This window comes from Ceratotherium simum, chromosome X (genome assembly GCF_057802395.1).
Source record: "Ceratotherium simum simum isolate JZ-2026a chromosome X, ASM5780239v1, whole genome shotgun sequence".
In the NCBI taxonomy this organism is placed as follows: domain Eukaryota; kingdom Metazoa; phylum Chordata; class Mammalia; order Perissodactyla; family Rhinocerotidae; genus Ceratotherium; species Ceratotherium simum.
In genome coordinates this window covers 4,743,317-4,763,704 of record NC_141940.1, presented here as the reverse complement: position 1 = coordinate 4,763,704, position 20,388 = coordinate 4,743,317, and the positions used below count along the sequence as shown (strand labels likewise).

General features: G+C 41.0%; 1 protein-coding gene across 1 annotated transcript in view; it reads right to left on the bottom strand.

Moving 5' to 3' along the window:
* Positions 1 to 20,388, bottom strand: part of CD99L2 (CD99 molecule like 2) — a 99,601-nt gene that overhangs the window by 47,893 nt on the left and 31,320 nt on the right. Inside the window, exon 2 of the mRNA XM_087427537.1 lies at positions 1,998 to 2,063. Within this exon, the coding sequence (XP_087283663.1) occupies positions 1,998 to 2,063 (66 nt within the window). The remainder of the gene's footprint in view (positions 1 to 1,997; positions 2,064 to 20,388) is intronic.

Here is a 20,388-nt window from a genome sequence, read left to right as displayed (position 1 = left end):
ATACTCTCATAACAGTATCAGTGGGAGTATATAATGGCACATTCATTAGGGAAACAATTTGGCAGAATCTATTACAATATAAAATACATACACCCTTTGGCCTGGTAGTTCCATTGTACTTCAGCACAAAGGATATAGACAAGAATGTTCACTGAAGCCCTCATTTGTAATTGTGCAAAACAGAAACAAACCACACGTCTGCCAGTAAGGAAATGGCATCACTGGCCATGGCCAAAGACACACCACTGGAATGCCAGCTCCATGAAGCACAGGTTTGTGTCTGAGATATAAAGATATAGATAGATAGACAGACAGACAGACATAGATAATGTAGTAGACTGAATGGTGGCCCCCCAAATATGTAGCCAAGTCCTAATCCCCAGAACCCATGGATGTGACCTTATTTGGACAAAGTGTCTTTGCAGACGTAATTAAGTTAAGGATCTTGAGGGCCGGCCCTGTGGCTTAGTGGTTAAGTGCGTGCGCTCCGCTGCTGGCGGTGCGGGTTTGGATCCCAGGCGCGCATTTCTCCGGCCATGCTGAGGCTGCGTCCCACATACAGCAACTAGAAGGATGTGCAACTGTGACATACAACTATCTACTGGGGCTTTGGGGGAAAAATAAATAAATAAAATTAAAAAAAAAAGTTAAGGATCGTGATATGAGATTATCCAGGTGGGTTCTAAATCCAACAAAAAGTACCCTTATGAGAGATAGAAGAGGAGAAGACACACACACACAGAAGAGAAAGCCACGTGAAGACAGAAGCAGAGATTGGAGAGATGCAGCTGTGAGCCAAGGAATATCTGGAACCACCAGAAGTGAAGCTAGACAAGAAAGCACTCTCCCCTAGAGCCTTCAGAGGGAGCGTGGTCCCGCCAACCTTGATTTTAGACTTCTGGCCTCCAGAACTGTGAGAGAAGAAATGTCTGTGGTTTTAAGCCACCTAGTTTGTGGTACTTTGTTACGGCAGCCCTAGCAAACTAATATAGATAGATACATTCACTCAGGTCTTCAATACATGTTAAGTAAACAAACAAGTTGTGAAATAATACACATATAACTAAATGAAAAAGCCCTACATATGTTATATAAAACAAAAAACACCAAACAATCTGTATATACATATGTACATAACAGCATAAAAAACTAATTGGGACCAGCCCAACCCAAAGTGACTTCCGCAGTTTCCTCTTGGGATGGGAGTGGTGCAAACAGAAGGGGGGGTGTTAAGGGGAATCTCAGCTTTACTTTCTAAGATTCATGCATTTTTAAAAAGAATGGTTTAAATTTTTTTCAAAAAAAATTAAAGAGAAACTGCTGAGGGCGTGGCCCCATGGCATAGCAGTTAAGCACGCGTGCTCTGCTGCTGGTGGCCCGGGGTTCGGATCCCAGGTGCGCACCCAGGCACCGCTTGTCAGGCCATGCTGCAGTGGCGGCCCATATAAAGTAGAGGAAGATGGGCACAGATGTTAGCCCAGGGCCAGTCTTCCTCAGCAAAAAAAGAGGAGGATTGGCATGGATGTTAGCTCAGGACTGATCTTCCCCACAAAAAAAAAAAAGAGAGAGAGAGAGAAACTGATGAGAAAGCTTAGCGTTTGAGAGATTATATATAGATACAATTTTAAGAAAAGCCATTATAAAAAATCTAAAAGGAGAAACAAACCCCTTATTCACTTCAGAGTACCTTTTTCTGAGCTAGGAAAAGACAGTCCTCAAGGGTCACTGCTGGCATGTCACACCAGTAGATGCTATGACTTGAGCTGGAGAAAATACTATATCGGTTATTACACATTGTTTGGTATTCTCCACAAAAGAAACAAAGCATTTCAAATATTCAGATTTTCTTTAAATAATGCAATTTATGATAACCTGATTTTATCTGATCAAGTGAAATACAAGCCACCTATTGTTTTCCTTGAGTGTGTATTCTGAGTGGGTGGTACATATTAATCACTATTGTTTGCTTTTAATAGTTTATTTGATTTACTACTCACGCTTTACTGAGGAAGTTTCTTTCACTGCATCCTCCAGACTGAAACCATCGCCAAAGTCCCCGGATCCTAAAAATTAAAATATGATTTTTAAATTTAACTATCTTTGCATGAAACAAAATAACAGTGAAATACTCACTTGTAATGGTCATTTCCCTTTAGACAGTGTCATGAACGTAATGCTACAAAAGGACACCAGCTGAAGCTATCCAAAGATATACTGAGTTGATATCCTTCTACAAACAACTTACCCTCACCAAAAACAAAAACAACCTTCATCCACTAGAAGGTTGAAGGCCCAATTGTATAGAACATGAAATACAATCTTACAAAAAACCTTCTCCATAGTATGATTTTTTCAACAGGGATATTGGAGCCCAAAGCTCCACTGATAATGGGCCAAGTTCTTTCACCTCACTCTAGGTTTCACAAAGACTGCTCTGCATTTTGTCAATCCAGGGTACTTTCCCCCCTGACTCCAGCACCCACACCTAGACCAAGCAGCTCTGACTGATTACACGTAACTGAAAAGACTCTGGGGAAAAGTTTTTTCAGAAGAGAATCTGTCCTCAGAAGTGGACCCATCTGCCCAACCCTGCTTGCTATCAAACTTGACAGCTATCATTCATTCTAGATGGGCACATAGTTTGCCATGGGGGTATACACATGATCAGCTCTCAAGCAAACCACTATGCATATACACTGGAATTGAACAAATAAGTAAATAAAAGTGAACTGTAGAAGCCAGGCTTCTCACTGTTGGAGAGGGATGTTGCAGATACAAAGAAAAGGCTAGAATGATCCATGTGATAATAGCTTAGAGTTGGAGACCTCAGTATGAATCCCATTTAGCTTAATATATATACAGATGGCTACATACAGAAATATTTATAGACACGTACATATACTAGTAAGCAGATATATATCCCCTTGCTCTGTCAGCTGAGAGGGCCTAGAAGCAACAACACCCCAGTAGCAATGAGCACACCTAGCACTCAGATCTTGGTTTCTAAATACCATTCTCCAATACAAGGAACCAGAGCTCCTTGGAGAAATGGCTGATTCCAGGACTGGGGCAGGAAATATATAAGATGAGCTTGGAGCCTCTTATAGTGCCAGGAAGTACTTTAAAAAATATTGATATTGATGGGTATATGTCAAAGGGGCATATAGCCAACTGAAAGAGTTCCCAATGGCTAAAGCTGGAACAATTTAAGCAAAATAAAGTGGTATTGGGTTATAACCCAAAGTATAAAATAAATATCCATGAGTCCATGTTGATATAAATAAATAGCTAAACAAACACATAAAAGGGAGAGAATAGAAGAATTCAAATTATGTAGATATTTATCCCTTAAGGAGGTGAAGCATAACTCCCCACTCTATAAGTGTTGACTTCATTCCAAAGATTACAGTATGAGAAGGTAGGGGAGGAAGAGTATAACTTTACAGTGAAGTAACCTGACAAACACTACAGCAGCCAGAGGATCAAGATTAACATCAACAGCGATGAGTCATGTTGATAGTATATATCTTTGATATGATGTGGTGAGAATGGCACTATACCTGTATGGTCTTCCTCTCAAAAACCCCAGTATAATCATGAGAAAAACATCAGACAAATTCATATTGAGAGGCATCCTTTAAAATACCTGACCAGTACTCCTCAAAACAGTCAAGGTCAAAAACAAAGAAAGTCTGAGAAACTGGCACATCTTGAAGAGCCTAAGGAGACATAATGATGGAAAGTCATGTGGTGCCTTAGATTGGATCCTAGAACAGAAAAAGGACGCTAGATAAAAACTAAGGAAATCTGAATAGAATATGGACTTTAGTTAATAATAGTGTATCGATACTGGTTCATTAATTGTGACAAATGTACCATGTTAATTTAAAATGTTAATGATATGGGAAACTGGGTGTGGAGCATATGGGAACTCTCTGTACTAGTTTTGCATTGAAATCTAAAACTGTTCTAAAAATAAACTATTTTAAAAAATCCATTTCCTATAGCAAAAAAATTAAGTGTAAGCACTAAAAGAGGAGATGTAGGACATATAATCTCTAACTCATTCAAGAAAAAAAATGAAAGGTCAACACCAACAACTAAAAATCAATCCAACAAAAGTCACCAGACAGAAAAAAGAAACAAGAAACGTGTTAAATAGAAAACATGAACTTTCACATAAGAATATGTACAATCATATCTGTAAAAAACGAGTACAAATAGAGTAAATCTATCAAAAGATAAATGGGATAAAAAGATAACTATATACTGTTGAAAAATATACTGTACATCTAAAACAAAATGGCAAAAAAGAAAAAGGTAGAATATAAGAGAATAGACACATATACCAGGTAAATGCAAACAAGAAGGTAACAGATGTGGCAATATTAATATAAAACCAGATAAAATTCAAGACCCAAACCTCTAAATAGGAAAAGAGCAATATTTTATGGGAATAAAGCTTATAATCCCCCAAGAAAATGAAAGTTGTAGCACTTAATAACTGAGCTTCTAAAATTCTAAAGTAGCCTTTTGCTTCTTGCTGTGATGGAGTAACTGGTATCAGATTAGCCCTCCCATCATAAACAACTATAAAATGGACAAAACGTGAGGCAACAGTTCACAGCAGTGAACAAGCACTGAGAGACTGCAATCCCTGAGATCAGGGAAATTGTGACAGCTAAATCCAACAGAAAATCCTGAATTGGATCCTGAACCCATAAAGGTCATTATTGGGACAATCAGTGAAATCTGAATGAGGTCTGTGGACCAGATGGTAATACTGGAGCACTGTCAATTTCCTGATCTTGATGGATGTACTGTGGTCATGGAGGAGGGTGTCCTGGTTTTTAAGAAATGCACATTGAAGTATCAAGAGGTAATGGGCATCATATTTGCAGCTGCTTCTGAAATGATCCAGAAAAAATATCTGGAGATACATACACACACCAGACCAAATGTGGTACAACTGGGAAATCTAGATGAATAGTAAATGGGAATTCCTTGTATTAGACATTACTGGGACAAGTGGCGAAACCTGAATGGGGTCTGAGTATTAGGTGGTAGTAATACATTAATGTTAATTTCCTCATTCAGATGGTTACATTGAGGATATATAAAAGGATGTCCGTGTTTGTAGGAAATACACTCTAAAGTATATTGGTGGGGAGGGGGGTGATGGGGCATCAGGTAAGCAACTTACTCTCAAGTGGTTTAGGGGAAAAAAAAGTTCCTTATACTGTACTTGCAAGTTTCCTGTAGGTTTGTAATTGTTGCAACATTTAAAAAATTAAAATATGTATATTTCTCAACTCAGCAATTATACTTCTAGGTATCTGTAAAAGAAAAATACTTGTATATGGGGTCAAAGAGGTACGTATAAGGATGTTCATGGCAGTACTGCTTATAACAGCAAAGAGAAATGGAAACAGACCAAGTGTTCATCAAAAAAGAATGGTTAAATGAAATATGATTCTTCAAAACAATGAAATGTTCTGTAGCTGTTTAAAAGAATTAGATACTTTTAGTAAACTAGGAATAGAAAGGAAATTCCTCTTCTTCATAAAGAATATCTACAAAAAACCTACAGCTAACATTATACTGAATGGTGAGAAACTACAGTTTTCCTTCTAAGATCAGGAACAAGGCAATGATGTTCCTTCTCACCACTGCTTTTCAACATCATACTGGAAGTCCTAGCTAATGCAGCAAGACAAGAAAAGGCAAAAAGGTATACTGATTGGGAAGAAAGAAATAAAACCGTCTTTGTTCACAGAGGATATGACCATCTATGTAAATAATTCAAAGAATCCACAAAAAAACCCTCCTGGAACTAATAAGTTGCTACAGCACGACTGCAGGATACAAGGTTAATATACAAAAGTCAGTTGCTTTCCTATATACCAGCAATGAACAAGTGGAATTTGACATTAAAAACACAACACCATTTACATTAGCACCACCAAAAAAGAAATACCTGGTATAAATCTAACAAAATATGTACAAGATCTATACGAAGAAAACTACAAAACTTTGATGAAAGAAATTAAACAAGAACTAAATAAATGGAGAGATATTCCATGTTCACGGATAGGAAGACTCAATATTGTCAAGATGTCAGTCCTTCCCAACTTGATTTATGGATTCAATGCAATCACAATCAAAATGTCATCAAGTTATTCTGTGGATATTGACAAACTGATTCTAAAGTTCATATGGAAAGGCAAAAGACTCAGAATAGCCCACACAATATTGAAGGAAAAGAACAAAGTTGGAGGACTGATACTACCTGACTTCAAGACTTACTATAAACTTATAGTAATCAAGAGAGTGTGGTATTAGCAAAAGAAGAGACAAACAGATCAATGGAACAGAATAGAGAGCCCATAAATAGACCCACACAAATATAGTCAACTGATCTTTGACAAAGGAGCAAAGGTAATACAATGGAGAAAAGACAGTCTTTTCAACAAATGGTGCTGGAACAACTTGACATCCACAGGCAAAAAAATTAATCTAGACACAGACTTTACATCCTTCACAAACACTAACTCAAAATGAATCACAGACCTAAACGTAAAACACAAAATGATAAAACCCCTAGAAGATAACATGTGAGAAAATCTAGATGATTTGGTTTTGGAGTTGACTTGTTAGATACAACACCAAAGGTACAATCCATGAAAGAAAAAACTGATAAGCTCGACTTCATTAAAATTAAAAATTTCTGCTCTGTAAAAGATACCGTCAAAAGAATGAAAAGACAAGCTACAGACCAGGAGAAAATATTGCAAAAGACACATCTGATAAAGAACCATTATCCAAAATATACAAAGAACACATAACTTAGTAAGAAAACAAACAACCTGATTAAAAAATGGGCCATACCCCAGCGGTCCCTGGTGCCTAGTCATCCCCTGCAGACCTAGGATCCAAGCCCATTCATGTGGCCCTGAACAGATATTTTTCCAAAGAAGATATACATATGGCCAACAGGTACATGAAAAGATGCTCAACATCACTAGTCATCAGGGAAATGTAAATCAAAACCACAAGGAGATATCACCTCACACCTGTTAGAATGGCTATTATCAAAAAGACGCAAGATAAGTGTTGGAGAGGATGTGGAGAAAAGGGAACCCTGGTGCACTGTTGGTGGAAATGTAAAGTGGTACAGCCACTATGGAAAACAGTATGGAGGGTCCTCAAAAAATTCAAATAGAACTACCATATGATCCAGCAATCCCACTTCTGGGTATACATCTGAAGGAAATGAAATCACTATCTCAAAGAGATATCTGCACTCCCACGTTCACTGCAGCAATATTCACAACAGTCAAGACATGGAAACTACCTAAGCATCCATTGATGTAGGAATGAATAAAGAAAATGTAGTGTGTATGTGTATATATATATATAATGGAATACTATTCAGCCATAAAAAGATGGAAATTCTGCCTTTTCAATAATATGGATGGACCTGGAGGGCATTATGCTAAGTCAAATAAGTTAGACAGAAAAAGACAAATACTATATGAACTCACTTATATGTGGAATCTAAAAAAACCAATATCATAGATACAGAGAGCAGAATGGTGGTTGCCAAGGGCTGGGGGGTGGGGGAAATGTTGGACAAAGGGTACAAAGTTCCAGTTATAAGATGAATAAATTCTGGGGATCTAATGTACAGCATAGTGACTACAGTTAACAATATCGTATTATATACTTGAAAATTGCTGAGGGTAGATCTTAAATATTCTCACCACACACAAAAAAAATGGTAATTATGTGAGGTGATGGAGATGAGAACTAATCTTATTGTGGTAATCATTTTGCAATATATATATGTATCAAAATCATCACATTTTAAGTTGACACTTAAATTTACATAATGTTATATATCAATAATGCTGGGAAAAAAAGATACAGAAAAATAAAGACATGAACCATGTGAGTCAGAGTTGGTGTATGTCTTACCAGAATGTTTCTAGCTAAACATCGAAACAACAACTGACCAAGGGGAAAAAAATGGGCCAAACACCTTAACAGATACCTCACCAAAGATAATATACAGATGACAAACATATTAAAACATGCTCCACATCATATGTCATTAGGGAAATTTAAGTTAAAACAAGATACCACCACACACCTAGGGGAATGGCCAAAATCCAGAACGTGGACACCACCAAGCGCTGGCAAGGATTTGGATCAAAAGGAACTCTCATTCATTATTGGTGGGAATGCAAAATGGTACAGCCACTTTTGAATGACAGTTTGGAGGTTTCTAACAAAACTACACATATATACCATACAATCCAGCAATTGCACTCCTTGGTATTTACTCAAAGAAGTTAAAAACCTTACGTCGACAAAAAAACCTGTACACAGATGTTTATAATTCCTTTATTCATAATTGCCAAAACTTGGAAGCAACCAAGATGTCCTTCAATAGGTGAATGGATAAATTGTGGTACATCCAGAAGATGGAATATTCTTCAGCACTAAAAAGAAATGAGCTATCACGCCATAAGAAAACACAGAGGAACGTTCAATGCATATTACTAAGTGAAAGAAGCCAATTGTGAAAGTGACATACTGTATGATTCCAACTATATGACATTCTGGAAAGACAAAACTATGGAGACAGTAAAAGGATCAGTGGTTGCCAGGGGTTGTGAAGGAGGGAGGAATAGGCAGAACACAGAGGATTTTTAGGGCAGTGAAACTACTTTGTATGATACTCTGATGGTGGATACACGTCCTTATAAGTTTGTCCAAACCCACAGAATGTACAACACCAAGAGTGAACCCTAACATAAACTATGGACTTTGGATGATGATGTGTTAGTATAGGTTAATCAATTGTAACTAATGTACCACTCTGGTGGGAGCTATTGATAATGGGGGAGGCTGTGCGTGCAGGGGGGCAGGAGGTATATGAGAAAACTGTACCTTCTGCTCAATATTGCTGTGAACCTAAAACTGCTATAAAAAAATAAAATCTATTTAAAAACAAGAATGGTATAACCCCATATACTGACATGAGACAGATCTCTAAGATACAGTATTAAATAAAGCAAGGTATAGAGAAGCATTTTTCCATTTGTGTGTAGCTATATCTATATCCACAAAAATTTTCTGGAAGCTTACACACGGAAACTGGTAATAGTGGTTACTTTTAGGGAAGGAGAATAGGGGTCAGGGAGAAGGAGCATTTTACCATTAATTTAAACACTTCTCTGCCTTTTTTGTTTTTAATAATGTACACGAATTTCTCTTATGATGATGATCGTGATAATAATTATTATAATTATTTAAAAGTTCTGTATCAACCCCTCCAAAACGATAAGCCAATCATCCTACTTGGTCTTCCTTCCAAACTCTGTCCCTACTTTTTCATCGAAGAATTGGAAGAATAGGTTCTTCCAAATAACATCTTACACAAATGATGTTTTCAGCCATTCCCATACTGTTTGTGACATATCCTGCTATACGTCATTAAGAGTCAAGAGTAATATAACACAATTTTGCAGTATTTATTAATCCCTTGTTGACTTTCGAGTCAATAGACCCAACCATGTGTGGACAAAGCCATTCAATCTCAATCTACATCCTGAGCTATTCTGACTTCTTCAGAGCCTACAAGCAAGCACAGCTGCTAAAATCAAGATGGGAACAAATATTCTCATGAGAGATACCAAACCTCACATGGTCTAAAATAGGGTCGTATCCTATACCTCTTCTATACAATCTATAAACAACTCAGTTTGAGTGTAGGCAGACAGGAATCCTCCTCGTTAACGACACTGACTCACCCCCCGCCCCGGGCACACCTTAGAAAGCAGCTGATTCACCGTAGGCTCAATTTAAAAGCCCCAAATCACTGTATCTGGGGTGCTGGTGTTCAGGTATTTGGCCGAAAAGTTACCTCAATTCCACCGCAGAGGGCCACAAAGAATTTCTTTTAATGGAAAAAGCATGTAGTGAGCTGGTAACACCTGTCTGAAAACATTCTCTCACATTGAGCAGAACTTTGGAAATGTTATCCAAGGACTTGCATGTGTCCTTGAGAAGATTCATTTAATAAGGAAAGCGCTGGTTCCACCCACAGACACCCCAGCAGCCTGTGTCTGTCCTGAAGTGGACTTTGTCCCTTTGGGAGGGAACACAATCTTGACTTCATATTGCAACCTGACCGACACTGACTGTCGTCTAAAGCTAAGGGCACCTTTTACTGAGGGCTGTAAATCAAGGCACAGCAGGCCCTTGTGAGTTCATGGCAGAATTCTCTGGCTGGGATCCAGCACCTGCCAAAGCCCTGATTGAAATGTCTGACTCACACGAGCCCCCATCTGATGTGACCCTTAAGTAGCCTTTCATTTGTATTTGATCAATTAATCATTCCATCCTCTGCTGTCCTCCCACCCATTCCACTTAGTTCATCCTGAAAGCACACCCATTCCAGTTAGGTGTTCACGTTTGTCCTCTCTCTAGACCTGCCCTGTCCAACATGGTAGCCACTAGCTGCACGCGGCTGTTAAAAATTAAATTAAATTAAAATTTTAAAAATTCAGATGTGGAAGATAAACTAACACATGGGCAGAGAGAGCAGTTTGGTGGTTACCAGGGGAAGGGAATTGGGGGGTGGGCCCAAGGGGTGAAGGGGCGCATTTATATGGTGACTGACAAAGAATAATGTACAACTGGAATCTCACAATGTTATAAACTATTATGACATCAATAAAAAATTTTTTAAAAAAGAGAAAAATTTAAAATTTCAGTTCCTTACTCACACTAGCCACATTCCAAGTGCTCAATAGCCACTTCTAGTTGGTGGCTACTGTGTTGGACAGCGCCAACAGAGACCATCTGCATCATCGAGGAAAGTTCCATGGGACAGTACTGGTCTAGACAGTCATCTCCACGCCAATGCCGAACACAGCCCTGGCAGCAAGGAGGTACTCCCTAAAGGCGTGTTCATTGTGATTATCCAAACTCTGTCTCCACGCTGTGACAGTACCTCCAATCTGTTCCTACAGTATCACCAGTGGATAGTACCTGATATTACTTTGTGACAAATCCATTTGGGTTTCACGCCAAGAGCAAACTCATCTCTGCAGAGGAACGTGTCTGCTCCCTGCTGCCAGATTAAGAACTGCAGAGGCAGCCTGGACCCCTGGCTGCTGAAGATTGAGGCAAAGTCACAACTCAGCCAGGGAGATGGGTGCCTCTCAAGTGCCCAGTCACATCTATCCCCTGCCCTCTAAGGATGGGTTCTCTTCTACCTTTCTCCTTTGTACATGTAAGCAGCTTCCCATTTTACTGAAATGGTATAGTACAAATCCTAAACGAATAAATACTCACGTAAACTGCTTTGCTTTTCAAATTTTAAAATCTTGACCCATTTCTGTGGGTAAGAACAGAAGGGACATCTGAGACTGGTAAATCGTAGATGCATCGTCTCAGGACTTTCCATTTGTCTGTCTGAACGGAGCTTCCATGAATACCCACGCTACACTTAAGTTTGTCCAAGGAAGCCAGGACAACACCCACCTGCCTGGTATCGGGGCTAGCACCTGCGTCTACACCACAATTCCAAAGGAATGGAGCTATTTATCAAAGAGGAAACTGACTCGGTCAACAGTGATGCTGTTAACAAATGCAGGGAAGACCCACTAGAAAATGGGCCAGGATCAGATTCGGACCTGAAGGATCAAATCATGACCCAGTAAATTTGTGGCATAAGGCCCTTGATCACTTGGGTTCAGGGAATAAGACTAAAATCAGCTCCAGTAGACTGGGCCTACTGATTGGGGGCGGGGCACAGCTTGATTGAACCTGGAATGGGCCATGGAATAAGGATGCTCCACCTTAATCTGATAAAGAGCTCACCTGATGTGGCTGCTTGTCCAGCCATGTGTTTCCCCTGCCAGAGTGCAGGGGGCCACTGGGGCCTGAGTAATAAAAGGAAAACCTGCAGGTCAGAAAAACAACTTCCCACCTCCCTGCTGCAGGAGCTCTCTGCCTACCATGGAAACATTCCTGAAAACTGCTGTGGGAAATCGAAGCAACAAAATCACTGGCACGCATGGCCAAGTTTACAAATGTCTCCGGTGAAAATCATTTCTCTCCCTTAAGACAAACAAGGAGGTATCCCTCTCCCCCCTTGTGCTCCAGAGGGTGGGAGCAAGCCAAAAGTGCTAAGTCATGCTCGTCCCTGATTCCCCCCAAATTCTGCACTGTTTTAACTCTTGTTGCCACAATCTAGAGTCAAACAAATTTGTCTTGATAAATTTATGCTTTTACACCTCAAAGCATGCTGAGTAATTAATATCCTCTGGGTTAGCTAAGAGCTGCAGCATCGCAAGGGAATGTGAAAATGGCTTTCCTCTTGTTCTGATTACTAAACGGATTTAGCTGTTGCCACCTGAGCTCCCACTAGTTTCATGAATAAATTTAAAACACTCCCAGAGATGACAATAATGATGTGAATGCAGTAGTTCACCAGAAGACAGGGATCAGCATTTCAGTGCAAAACAGCCACCGCCATCAGAATATCTGCAGTGTCCAGCCCAGGAAGTTGGTTTCAGGTCCTCACAGGGCACACCCCACTCCAGTTACCTGCTATGTAACGGGAACCGGGTCAACAAGGGAAGGACTTAGATGCAGGTACATGTCTAAAAGTATTTTTACATATTTCCAGGAAGCATCTAAGTGTCCTGTGAATGTGGCAAATAGTTTGATTTTATAGAAGGGGAAGGATGTTTTTCTTTTTTTTTTTACAAATTGCATAAGTGACTTAGCTGACTGAAAAAGGCCAGTGTCCTTCCTCCTTTCCATACAGAAAGGTAAATGTGGACGATGGCTGTTCAGAGGAAATCCAAAAGGTGCTTGGAATGCCTGCAAGGATCACTTTTTCCACAGAAGTCACAGCTGAGAGCGAGGGGACTCCTTAGCCAAAGAAAAATGGAGTGGGTGCCAGGGGCTGGGGGTGACGGGAATGGAGACGGACTGCTAATAAGTATGGGGTTTCCTTATGGGGTAATGGAAATATTCTAGAGTTTGATAGCACTGATGGTTGCCCAACCTAGTGAGTATACTAAGAACCACTGAATTGTAGGCTTTAAAATGAAGTTTATGCTATGTGAATTCTTTCTCAGTTAAAAAAATGCAGTAGTTGTCTCTAGGTATTGGGCCAGCATTCAGCTCTGTGAGGGGGTACCGGGGACCTCAGAGTTCAGGTGCCTAATCAGGTAGAAACCTGGAGGGCCCAGCAGTTAATCATTTCATAGCAGTAACAAAAATGATCCTTGAGCCAGATTATATGCTGTCTCGTCACAGTTCTGCCACTGGCTATCTGGGGGTCCCAGAGCACTCACTAGACCTCATAGGAGTGACCTGTTTCCCACATGTAAAATGAAGGTATCAACTGCTCAAACCCCCCCAGTGGAATAAGGTGGATGACATGATGGAAACAAAGCCATCACGGACAAACAAAGTGTCATCGTGGTGTCCCAGGAGGCTTGGAGTCTCATGATAGCCCTATGACAAGGGGCACACTGCTCTTGGGGCCACAGTTCCTAAGAAGTGGTGCAAGATACTAGGTGCCTTGCCAAAAGTGACACTGCTGGCGTCACATCAAAAACTGGAACCCGAGGGTTCCCCACTCAGGTCCAAGGCTGTTCTAAGACAACACATGAGGATATCAGTACTGGTGACCAGCTTTGGAGCCAAACGGCCTGGGTGTGGGTCCCAGCTCTGCCACGCACCAGCAGAGAAACCTTGGATCACCAGCAGAGATCAGAGGGCCTGATCTACCCAGTCAACTTCAAAGGCAAGAGCCTTGACAGCTCTGTGCCTCAGTTTCCTCATCTGCAAAATGGAGATAACAACAGACTCTACTGCAGATGGCTGATGGGAGGATTAAACTGGTCATTATATATAAAGTGACTAGCACAGTATCTGACACATAGGAATCTTTCAAATATTAGCTATTATTATTATTACATTTGGTATTAAAATAAAGTAGAATCTACTAGATCTACTAGTAAGTAGAAGGCCCTCAATAAAGATGTATGAGTAAACAGCTTATAGAAGAGTCTTATTAAAATTTTCAAAAGCTTAACAGACACAGAGAGAACAAAGTCACATTCCGATCTGGACTCACCCAGCATCTGATGAACCTTTAGATGCTACTGATGTGACATAAGCCTGGGAAATCAAGGCACAAGAATGTCACAAGGCCAACCTCAAACACTTCAAAGCCACAGGCTCTAGATTAATAACAATCAATGCACATGGCATTTCCCTGCCCTGTAGCCAACATAAACATAGACACAAGTGGATATCTGTGCAATTTAAGTGAAGTGGGAAGCTGTTGAGCTTGCATAGATGGAAACTTCCAAATCAGAGCCAGGAAGAGCTGAACATGACCTCAGAGATCACCTAGTCCAACCCACTCATTTTAGAGATAAAGAGAATCCATTAAAAGGTTGACTTTTTGGAGGGTTTTAAGTTAGTTATGCAAAAACAGGAGAATCTCATAAGACAGCTCAGTATGCAGTACAGATGTATTTGGATGAAGCCTGGGTTGCATCATGGGCTCTCAAAGAGCCAGCCTGGACAGAGGGCCTGATCTACCCAGTCAACTTCAAAGGCAAAGCAAAGCGATCATGTCACAAGGTCCAGCATTAGCTATGGGGTTCCCAGTCTGTGTTCATGAGCAGGCTCAGAGGTGGAATCTGCGCCCACACATGACAGGCCCATCAAGATTTCGGCCTTACCACCTTGCAAGGCCAATGCAAAGGGAGCAAGGCTTGGCCAGCCCAAGGCAGCTCCTATATCCTCAACCCAGACCTTTCTCCCAATATCCAATCCTGCAGGTCATGCACCCCAGTGGAGATTTCCACAACTCCTCCAAAGAAACGTGCCCAAGCTGGCCTCTGTCTTCCCTTGCCTTCCCAGTCTGGCTTCCTCCTTTTGCACAGCAGATCTCAAGTGAGTGCATCACCAACTACCTGGGCATCCGAGTCAGAAGCATTGCCATTATTCTTGATTTATCTGTCATTTGTGATCCATCCATGACCAAGTTTTATCTATTTTACCACCCAAATATTTCTCACATCCGTCCCATCACCTCCACTTCTGTGGTCACTCTCTTAATTTCTCATCTCAATTATCACAACAGCCCTCTTAACTGTCCTCCTTAGCTTGAGTCCTTCTATTCTGCTGCCAGAAAAACGTGATACATCAAAGATCTGGTTGGGTCACTCTTGTTACTCAAAAACTACCTATTTCTCCCCATTGCCTGAAGAATCAAGTTCAAACTTCCTGCATATCATTCAAAACTCAACCATTCTCCGCATTTTTCTACCTCCCATGCCCACTGCTCTCTTTACCCAAACCACCTTCTCTTCCTATAGAGGTTGTCAGCATCCTCAGAGGCACTTCCTCCATGGAGTCCATCTGATGCCCACTTCCTTTGCCAAGTAAAACTCATCATATTGGTCATCCTTCATCTTTCACTCTAACTGTATCAGATATAACTGGACCTGATACCCTCACAGTTGACTGTAAACTCTGAAAACAGGAACTGGACCTTGATTCTTTCTGCATGCCCCCACATACCATAAGGCCTTGTCCGTGGTCAGTTCACTGCCTCCACTTAACTACCCTTCTACCAGATGCTTAGATTGGAAACCCAAGACCATCTATGTCCAGGGAACCAACACTTACAACTTATTCTTTAAACTAATAGACAGATCTTCTGCCAAGGAAAACCCACACAGTTTCTCCTTTAAGCACTGAAGTTTTGAGAAATAATTTTATAAGAAGTGAGTGCCTGCAAGTTAGGAAGACAATGAACCTAGAGGCCTCAAACCTCAATTCTGAAGTGCTTCCTAATAACCCATCTGTTCCTGGTAATAAGTCTTTGGATCAAACTGCAACACTGTGGATCAGTCTGAAAACAGAAGCCACTTTCAGGAAAGATTCCTCCTCGCTCACTGATTGGTGGCCTAGAAGATGTGAAAAATTCTCTTACCAAAGAGTCCTCTTGCCATAGGGCAAGTGAGAAGAAAAGAGAAAAAGGCCCCTGAAGAGAAATGTCTGTTCAGATTCTTTGTGCAGTTTTTAATTGGGTTGTCTTTTTATCACTGAATTTTAAGAGTTCTTTATGTAATCTGGATATAAGTCTCTTATCAGATACATGATTTGCAAAAGTTTTCTCCAATTGTGTGGTTTGTCTTTTCACTTTCTGGATGGTTCCTGTTGAAGCACAAAAGTTTTTCATTTTGAAGTCCAATTTATCTTTATTTTTTCTTTTATCACTTGTGCTTTTGGTGTCATAAAGGCTTCACCTAACCAAAGTGATGAAGATTTACTCCTATGTTTTCTTCTAAGAATTTTATAGTTTTAGTTCCTACATTTAGATCTATGATCCATTTTGAGTTAAATTTGCGTTTGGGGGCCGGCCCCGTGGCTTAGCGGTTAAGTGCGCGCGCTCCGCTGCTGGCGGCCCGGGTTCGGATCCCGGGCGCGCACCGACGCACTGCTTCTCCGGCCATGCTGAGGCCGCGTCCCACATACAGCAACTAGAAGGATGTGCAACTATGACGTACAACAATCTACTGGGGCTTTGGAGGGAAAAAAATAAATAAATAAAAATCTTTAAAAAAAAAAAAAAAATTTGCGTTTGGTATGAGGTAGGGGGTCTAAATTTTTTTTTTTTTTGCATATGGAAATCCAGTCGTCCCTGAACCATTTGCTGAAAAGACTATTCTTTCCTCCACTGAATTGTCTTGGCACCTTTGTCAAAATGTGGCCATATATGTGAGGGTTTATTTCCCAACTCTCAATTCTATTCCATCGATCTAGATTATCCTTGTGCCAGTACCACTCAGTCTTGAATTCTGCTGTGTTGTAATAAGTTTTAACATCGAGAAGTGTGGGTCCACCAACTTCATTCTTGTTTTTCAAGACTGTTTGGCTATTCTGGGTCCTCTGAATTTTCATATGAATTTTAGGATCAGCTTGTCAAGTTCTGCAAAAGAGGCATCTGGGATTTTGACTGGGATTGCTTTGAATCTGGAGATCAATTTGGGAAGTATTATCCCATTTATTTTTTATTTATTTATTTATTTTTTTTAAAGATTTTATTTATTCATTTTTTCCCCCCAAAGCCCCAGTAGATAGTTGTATGCCGTAGGTTCACATCCTTCTAGTTACTGTACGCGGGACTCGGCCTCGGGTTGGACGGAGATGTGGTGCCTCGGGGCGCGCCCGGGATCCGAACCCGGGCCGCCAGCATCAGAGCGCGCGCACTTAACCGCTAAGCCACGGAGCCGGCCCAATCCCATTTATTTTTAAACATGCTCAAATCTCTCCCATTTTAAACTAAAAAACCCTCTTTTGGCTGTACATCCCCATCCTGATACTGCCTTCTCTCTTCTCTTCATAGTTAAACTTATAAAATGGCTGTCTATACTCAACGCCTCCACTCCCCCCACTTCCAATCACTCCTCGATGTCTCACAGCCACCTTACACTCAGCATGTCCAAAACTAAATGACTGCACTTGCCCCTCCAACCTAGACCCTTTCCTGGGTTCCTCATCTGTTTCAGTGAATGACACAGCCACCCACCCCATTGTCCAAGCCTGAAACCTGCACATCATCCTGGACATCTTCTCTCCCATACTCCATAGCCACATCATCAAGAACTGTAGATTCTACGTTCACGACATACCCTCGGTCCACTCACTTCTCCACATCTCCACTACAGCCATCATCTCTTACCTCGACAATCACAAGAGCCATCCATCTGGTCCTTCCAAGTCTACTCCCCACTCCAACCCATTCTCCACACAACAGGCAGGGAGACACTCTTTCTTTTTTAAACAAACATCATAGGACATCAATTCCCTGCTCAAAATTCTCAAAAGCCTCCTCACTACACTGAATATAAACTCCACATGCCTAACCATGGCCTGCAAGGCCTAGCCTGATCTGGCCTCTGCCTATCTTTCCGTAGACCCCTCTTGTACTATGCCTGTCACTGTTTTATGTAATTTTTGTTATTTGTTTTCAAGTAACCTACGTCCACTCTGGAAATCTTAGCAAATGTGGAAAAGAATAAGAAATAAAATATCAGCAAGTGATTATAACATAGATTAAATCTTGAGGACATTATGCTAAGTAAAATAAACCAATCACGAAAGGACAAATTCTGTATGATTCCACTTATATGAGGTCTCGAGAGTAGTCAAATTCATAGAGACAGAAAGTAAAATTGTGGTTGCCAGGGGCTGGGGGGAGGGCGCATGGGGTGTTGTTGTTTAATGAGTACAGAGTTTCAGTTTTGCAAGATGAAAAAGTTCTGGAGGTTGGTTGCACAACAATGTGAATACACTCAACACTATTGAAGTGTACACTCAGAAATGGTTAAGATGGTAAACTTTAAGTTACATATTTTTTAGCACAATTAAAAATAAAAATGAATAACAGTAAGTGATGGTTTCTTAAAAACAAACTTCACCAAAACAAAGTCAACCATCTCAGAGCATATTAACTTTGGACAGAATCTGAAACGTCATCTAATCAACTATCCCTCAGACTGCAGGAAACTCATCTCCAATGTATAATTCAGAGGTTCCCAGACAGGAGGGAAAGGATAACTAGGCTTAGGAATCTCTCCCCACTCAGAATCATCTGGGTTAGAGGCCCAGGCAGGTGCTTTTGAAGGTCATTCATTGGAAGAGTCAGGTTGTTGGAAACGTTGTTGTGTTGACCCCAAAACTGGTCCTGATCTCTGGCACTACAAAGAATAAGTCTATCCCCTGTTGCCCACGACAGTCCTTCAGACATCTGAATCCTGTGGTGAGGGTCAGCAGCCACTAGCACCAGGAGATCTCATCTCCCTGCCACACTCCTCACTTCTTCAACTCCTTCCTCCCTTTGACTTGTACGACTTTTCTCCATGAACCTGTCCATGTGTGTCATATTTGCAAGAAACGGCTTGCTCTAATTCCCTTCCTTGATATACCCAATGGCAGATTGTTGCTTCTATCAATAACCCTACTCAAATTCAACGCCTGTGTTCACAATTAGGGGATGCAGCCCTGATAGCCCTTGGCATTTGTGTGGTGCTCTGTAAACACTGATTAAGCAATCTGGGGTGCAGTGTCAAAAACAGAAAGAGCCAGTCTGCGGGTATAAATACATCCTGCTCCACAACCTGCTTCTGGGAGTAGCTCATCATTGAAGCCAGCCAGCAATCAATCTGGCTCGTCCTTCAACACAAATCCTCAAAAAGGAGTGAGACCTCCTTGGTTTTCATATCTGTGGAGAAAGCGAGATTGGTGTCTTGGGTGATACAGCAATGTCAAGGAATATATCCAGGCCTGTGTCTGATTTGACCAACTAAATCCCTGTATCAGCCAGTTCTATGGGGGGATATAAATCAAATAAGCTATTTAATACTATGCAAAATAAAATCACAGCACTTCAGCTGACCTTTCCCCTTTTTACCACTCTGTACTTGTGTCTCTGTACACAAGCTGGTGGGGGGTACTAAGGATATAGATGTTTTGAGGATACAACACAATTTTTAAAAATCCACTAGAAATGGCAAGCATCCTGCAAGTCTATACTGCTGATCATTCCTGCTCAGTTTGGAGAGGGAAGGGGAGGGGCCCAAAGAAAGCTTCCCGGGTACCATGAAACAGAATCCAACTTGCCTACTTTCTAAGCTTCTTTCCAGCCCAAATGTGTCCCTTAAAACATAAACCAAGACAGGTTCACTAGTGGGCGCGTTCACCATTAAGAACCTCAGCAACTTAACAGACCAAACTAACAGACCATGTTTATCCCCCAATTGTATCTGACAGGGATCCCATGGTTAGAAACATTTTGCAACCCCCCTAGTACAATGCAGGCAGCCAGCAGACATACACATAGCAACAAATGTTGCAACAAAGCACTCCTCATGGAACTGTCTTGGCACCTTTGTCAAATAAAGAAACACTCAGCTGAATTCTAACTTCCTTTCACGGCTATCTTCTCCACAGAAAGGGGGTCTGGGAAGTCTGAGGCCAGGTCTTGTGCCTCTTCTCCTCCACGGCACCTGAAGCAAGGCCGAGCGTGGCAGGGGTCCACTGGGCACTCAGCATGGGTTTGTCAAATGAAGTCACCTAGCCCAGTAGCTTTTAGTAACACCAAAACCTTGGAGAATGAGGCTTTCCTCATTTGAGGGAGGAAAAGGAATGAATGACTGATACACACAACAACATGGATAAATCTCAGGATAATTATGCTGAGTGACACAAGCCAGACCAAAAAGAAAGAGTACATGCTCTATGATCCCATTTCCATAAAATGCTAGAAGACGT